Here is a 5,046-nt window from a genome sequence, read left to right on the forward strand (position 1 = left end):
CACACACACACAGATACCAACACACACACACACACACACACACACACACGCACACACACACACACACACACGCACGCGCGCGCTGCTATACCATTGTCATAGACACTGGCAGCACAAAGGCTGATCAAACACAGTCCTTAACCTCCAGGATCTTACACGCCAGTGGACAAGGACAAAGCTGTAAACACGAGGTGTAGCAGGTTCACAGGCATGTTTTCCTAAGCTCCGTTTTTGTAGGGTCCCTGTTGAGTCATAGGTAGGCCCTGGAGCTTATTGTATCCATTCTTACTCCCTCTTCTCTCAAAGCCACCAGGATTCATTCTCAAGACTCCACTGATGACATTTTTTTTTAAATTTATTTATTTATTTTAAAGATTTATTTATTATTATAAATAAGTACACTGCAGCTGTCTTCAGATGCACCAGAAGAGGGCATCAGATCTCATTACGAGTGGTTGTGAGCCACCATGTGGTTGCTGGGATTTGAACTCAGGACCTTCGGAAGAACAGTCAGTGCTCTTACCCTCTGAGCCATCTCGCCAGCCCATTTTTTTTTAATTTATTTATTTATTTTAAAGATTTATTTATTATCACTGATGACATTTTATCCCAAGCACTTCCCAAAGGCCTCGCCTGTGAACACAACAGTTGGACAAAGTTTATTATCTCTCAATTTTCTGCAGTAGACACCAAGATTCAACACGAAGGCTTAAGGACACTCGGCTCACACTTGGATCCTAGTATCAGTGGGAGTTAGTAGAAAATGTGTCTCTGATCTCAGAATAGAAAGGTCTATAGACCCTTTCTCTCTCTCTCTCTCTCTCTCTCTCTCTCTCTCTCTCTCTCCCTCTCCCTCTCCCTCTCCCTCTCCCTCTCCCTCTCCCTCTCCCTCTCCCTCTCCCTCTCCCTCTCCCTCTCCCTCTCCCCCTCCCCCTCCCCTCTTCCCCTCTTCCTCACCCTCCTCTTGCCCCTCCCCCTCCCTCTCCCTCTCCCTCTCCCATCTCCTAGGGCAGGGCAAGTCTCTCTCTGATCCACAGCAGAGACTCCCACTGGGATCAGAGGAACCGCCTCCTCTTCTCCTCCCCAGCTATTGGCTGATCAGCTCTTTATTAACCAATCAGAGGTGATGGAAAACAATTTTTACACAACACTGAGGCAGGAGATGCTTGACAATGCCAACATCCCAACTGCAACCAGATCTCTGGGCACAGTCATCAGCTTCTGAATACACAGTGCACAGAGCCCCCACTCCCACCCCCACCCCTACCCCACCCCCTTCACTTTCCCTCCCTCTTTCCCCACCCATTTCCAATAGCATCTCTGGTCTTCAGGGCCCTGGTAACTGGGCCTACAGAGCTTCAGCTTTGTCCTTGGGGTTCCACACTACCAGATGATGGCTCAGTTTAAATGTTTGTTGCACAGGCCAAGTTCAAGTCTGTGACAGTGGTCAGCACCTTCAAGTTAGGAACTGAGGAGGGCAGTGTCCTACAACTGAACGAAGCCTCCTGCTGGAGTGAGGTAGGACTGGAGCTGTGGGAAGAGTGGCAATGGGTTGGGTAAAGGATGGTCTTCTCCCCCTTTCTTTTTTCAGAGCTATGTGTATCAGTGTACTGCCTGCAATGAGTAGAGGTCAGAACCTCTTAGTTCTGGATCCCCCCAGAGCCAAGATGGTTTTGAGCCACCATGTGGGTGCTGGGAACCAAACCTGGAACCTTTTTGCAAGAGCAACAAGTGCTTTTAACCATGGTGCCATCTCTCTTACCCCACAGTGGGGTTTTCCAGAACAAAACTGTATCTGTTGGGCAGCAGTCCCTCAGGCAGGGATCCCTCAGGCAGGGATCCCTCAGGCAGAGGTGGTGGTTCCATGGGCTTTGCTTCTCGCTTCCGTGTTTTTAAGTAGAAAGAGGTTTTGGTTTTTTAACTCTATTTAGGGGCTGGCTTTGTTGTAATGTTGAGTGGGGCTATCTGAGTTAAAGGGCAGATATAAAACACGAGTCAGGTGTGGTGATACATGCCTGTAATTCTAGTACTGGGAAGCTGAGAGAGGAGGCTTGCCATGAGTTGAAGGCCACCCTGGGACATGAAATGAAACTCTGCCTCAAAAGCAAACAAACAAACAACACCCCCCCCCCAAAAGCCACCTCAAAAGCAAAGCAAGACATAGCCAAAGCAAGAAAAGACAAAATAAACTCTCCTTGATACACAGAGCCACCTGGAGGTGACTCAGACCCTCCCTGCCCTCATCTCCCTGTGGATCCTCGTTGGCAGTGTCCTGGGAGGGCTGCTCCTGCTTGCTCTCCTTGTCTTCTGCCTGTGGAAGGTAAGGCCAGCTTTGGTGAGTGGTAGAACATCTGAATGTCGGCAAGGACAGGCTCTGTGCTAGTCAGTTAGATAGGATGGGGGCTGGGGGGGCGAGGTGCCATGTTCAGCTCTCCTTGACTCTGTTCCACAAATGATGGTTGAATTAACCTAAGCCAAATAAAATAAATTTGAATCTCATTTTTGGAAACAGAACAAAAGCGAAGACCTCAAATAAGCTGGAGGGCTATTGGCCAGGCCCCCAGTCTGGGTGTCTGGCAAGGACTGGTGTCTTTTCCTCTATAGCTTGGCTTCTTTACCCGTAAGAAAATCCCCAAAGAAGAACAAAGCGAAGAGAAGTTGGAGCAGTGACTGCAGAAGGCTCAGAAGCCCACATATCCAAATGATGCTTGGAGGCCCTAAGAGGAAAAGATGCTGCTGGAATGTGTCTCCAGACCTGCAGCCTGACTTGACTTTTGAGCCATGGGAATGCTTCTGGCAAGAGATGAAGCTTTGCCTTAGTTGAGAAGGGCTGGCACCAAAACACATAATATCCCCACCCCATGCGTGCGTCCCTCCTCCTGACGGCTTCCACAGCCAGCATGGGGGTCTTTGTTCTGGACCCTATCTTCCCCATTACCAGGAGTCAAAAGATTTTGCTTCTGACTCTCCTTTCAGATTCCCTTTGTCCTCCCTCTCAATTCGGAAAAGAAGATTCTCCTCCACCACCACCCCCCCTCACCTTCCTGCCTGCTCCCCATTCCACAGGAGAGAGCTGACGTTGGCTTAAAAGAAGTAAAAGTCAACATCTGCTGCTTTCCCGTGGAGTCCTGTGATTCATAGAACCGGATGGGGAGAGTCAACAGGAAAAAAGGAGGGAGGAGAAAAAGCCACAAGAGACATTTTGTACAATTTCAAGACACAGAGAAGCCTTCAGACAGGCAACTGCCAGCCGGCTGAAACCTGAGACTTCACAGTACTCCGCCCTCAGGTGCTGGGGAAACCCAGCTGCCCCTGGGCTCTCTAGGGTGAGGCATCTCAATCCTCATCCTTCTCTGGGAGCAAGGCCAGGACTTGATTCTGTTTCCAGAGCCAGAGGCCCTCAGGTGGTTCAAGCTGGGATAGCAGGGAAGCCCGTTTTCTCCATTTATTCTTTGAGGCTTCCTTTCTTTTCTTTCCTCTTCCTTCCTTTCTTTTTTTTTCTTTTTTCTTTTTTTCTTTTTTTTTCTTTTTGGGCTTTTTGAGACAGGGTTTCTCTGTATAACCTTGATTGTCCTGGAACTCACTCTGTAGATCAGGCTGGCCTCGAACTCAGAAATCCACTTGCCACTGCCTTCAAAGTGTTGGGATTATAGGAGTGTGCTACTCGGTGGTGGGAAGCCCTTTCACCCCACCAGGTTTCGGTGACAACAGCCCTATGAGACAGATCCAAACAAGTGGGCATCTGCATTTGGAAGGAAGCCTATGAGGTTGGCATGAGGTATCTGGAGAGTAAGCCCTTACTTGCCCAGCATTGGCTCTGTAACAGTGATGTCCTGGGAAGATAATCTGAGACTCCTGTCATGTGCTGTAAGTGTCTCTGCTGCAGTGAGTTTTTCAGTTTTACGTGATTTCCTTTACTGGAAATCACATGTTAATTCTAAACTCTCTCCTTCTCCTACGTTTTGGTTCATGAGCAACTGGAATTCTCGTAGTAATTGGGAAACTTGTTTATTGTAATTAAGACTTTGAACAGCAAAGACAGTTACTGGTCTCCATAGTTCAGCTCTGACAGATGTCCTCTTAGACTGTGATGAAAGGAAATCTGATTGGGCAGTTAACCAGCGGCCAGAGAACCCGTCTTCCCAGGCTGTTCTCTGAGTCTGCTTGCAATGTTTATTTTGGTGTCTCTGGTCTTCTGCAGAGGGTCCCTTCTGGGGATTGTCATGGTGAGCAGATGGTCAGAACAGATAAAATCCAGTTATCAAATGACTTCTGACTCTGTTTGAGTTTCCTAGGATATAGAGTGCTCATGAATAGTGTTTATAGAGGAATTTTAATACAGCAATATGGCTACCCTGACAAAGAATCACATCCCAAGACCTTCTAGATCCCTGTGATCTGGCTGGAATACTGACATCCTTTTACTCCCAGGAGACAGGGGCAAGCAGATCTCTGAGTTCAAGGCCAGCCTGGTACAGAGTAAGTTTATAGAGGAATTTTAATACAGCAACATGGCTACCCTGACAGAGGATCACATCTCAAGACCTTCTAGATCCCTGTGATCTGACTGGAATACTGACATCCCTTTACTCCCAGGAGGCAGGGGTAAGCAGATCTCTGAGTTCAAGGCCAGCCTGATACAGAGTAAGTCCCAGGTAAAGAAAAGTTAAGGTTCCAGGCATGGTGGTATACACCTTTAATTTCAGCACCCAGGAAACAGAAGATGCAGAGTTCTGAGTTCTGTTCAGTCAGTTCAGTGAGTGAAGTTCAATTGAGTTGGGAATCCAGTAAGTTGAGTTTGTGGAGTTCAGAGGTGGGTTTTTTTTTTTTTAATTTAAATTTATTTTTTAACACTAGCTACTTTTTAAAAAGATTTATTTATTTATTATATGTAAGTTCACTGTAGCTGTCTTCAGACAACCCAGATCTCATTATGGATGGTTGTGAGCCACCATGTGGTTGCTGGGATTTGAACTCAGGACCTTTGGAAGAGCAGTCAGTGCTCTTACCCACTGAGCCATCTCTCTAGCCCCAGAGGTGGGTTTT

At 47.5% G+C, this 5,046-nt stretch overlaps 1 protein-coding gene across 2 annotated transcripts in view; it reads left to right on the top strand.

Moving 5' to 3' along the window:
• The window catches only part of Itga10 (integrin subunit alpha 10), a 28,915-nt gene extending 25,800 nt beyond the window's left edge, over positions 1 to 3,115 (top strand). For both annotated transcript variants that reach the window (XM_031374898.1, XM_031374899.1), the window contains 3 exons: positions 1,423 to 1,518; positions 2,207 to 2,320; positions 2,605 to 3,115. In XM_031374898.1, coding sequence (XP_031230758.1) covers positions 1,423 to 1,518; positions 2,207 to 2,320; positions 2,605 to 2,670 — 276 coding nt within the window. In that variant the 3' untranslated portion in view covers positions 2,671 to 3,115. The remainder of the gene's footprint in view (positions 1 to 1,422; positions 1,519 to 2,206; positions 2,321 to 2,604) is intronic.
• The last annotated feature ends 1,931 nt before the right edge of the window (positions 3,116 to 5,046 follow it).

The sequence above is a fragment of the Mastomys coucha genome, unplaced genomic scaffold, assembly GCF_008632895.1.
Source record: "Mastomys coucha isolate ucsf_1 unplaced genomic scaffold, UCSF_Mcou_1 pScaffold16, whole genome shotgun sequence".
Lineage (NCBI taxonomy): Eukaryota > Metazoa > Chordata > Mammalia > Rodentia > Muridae > Mastomys > Mastomys coucha.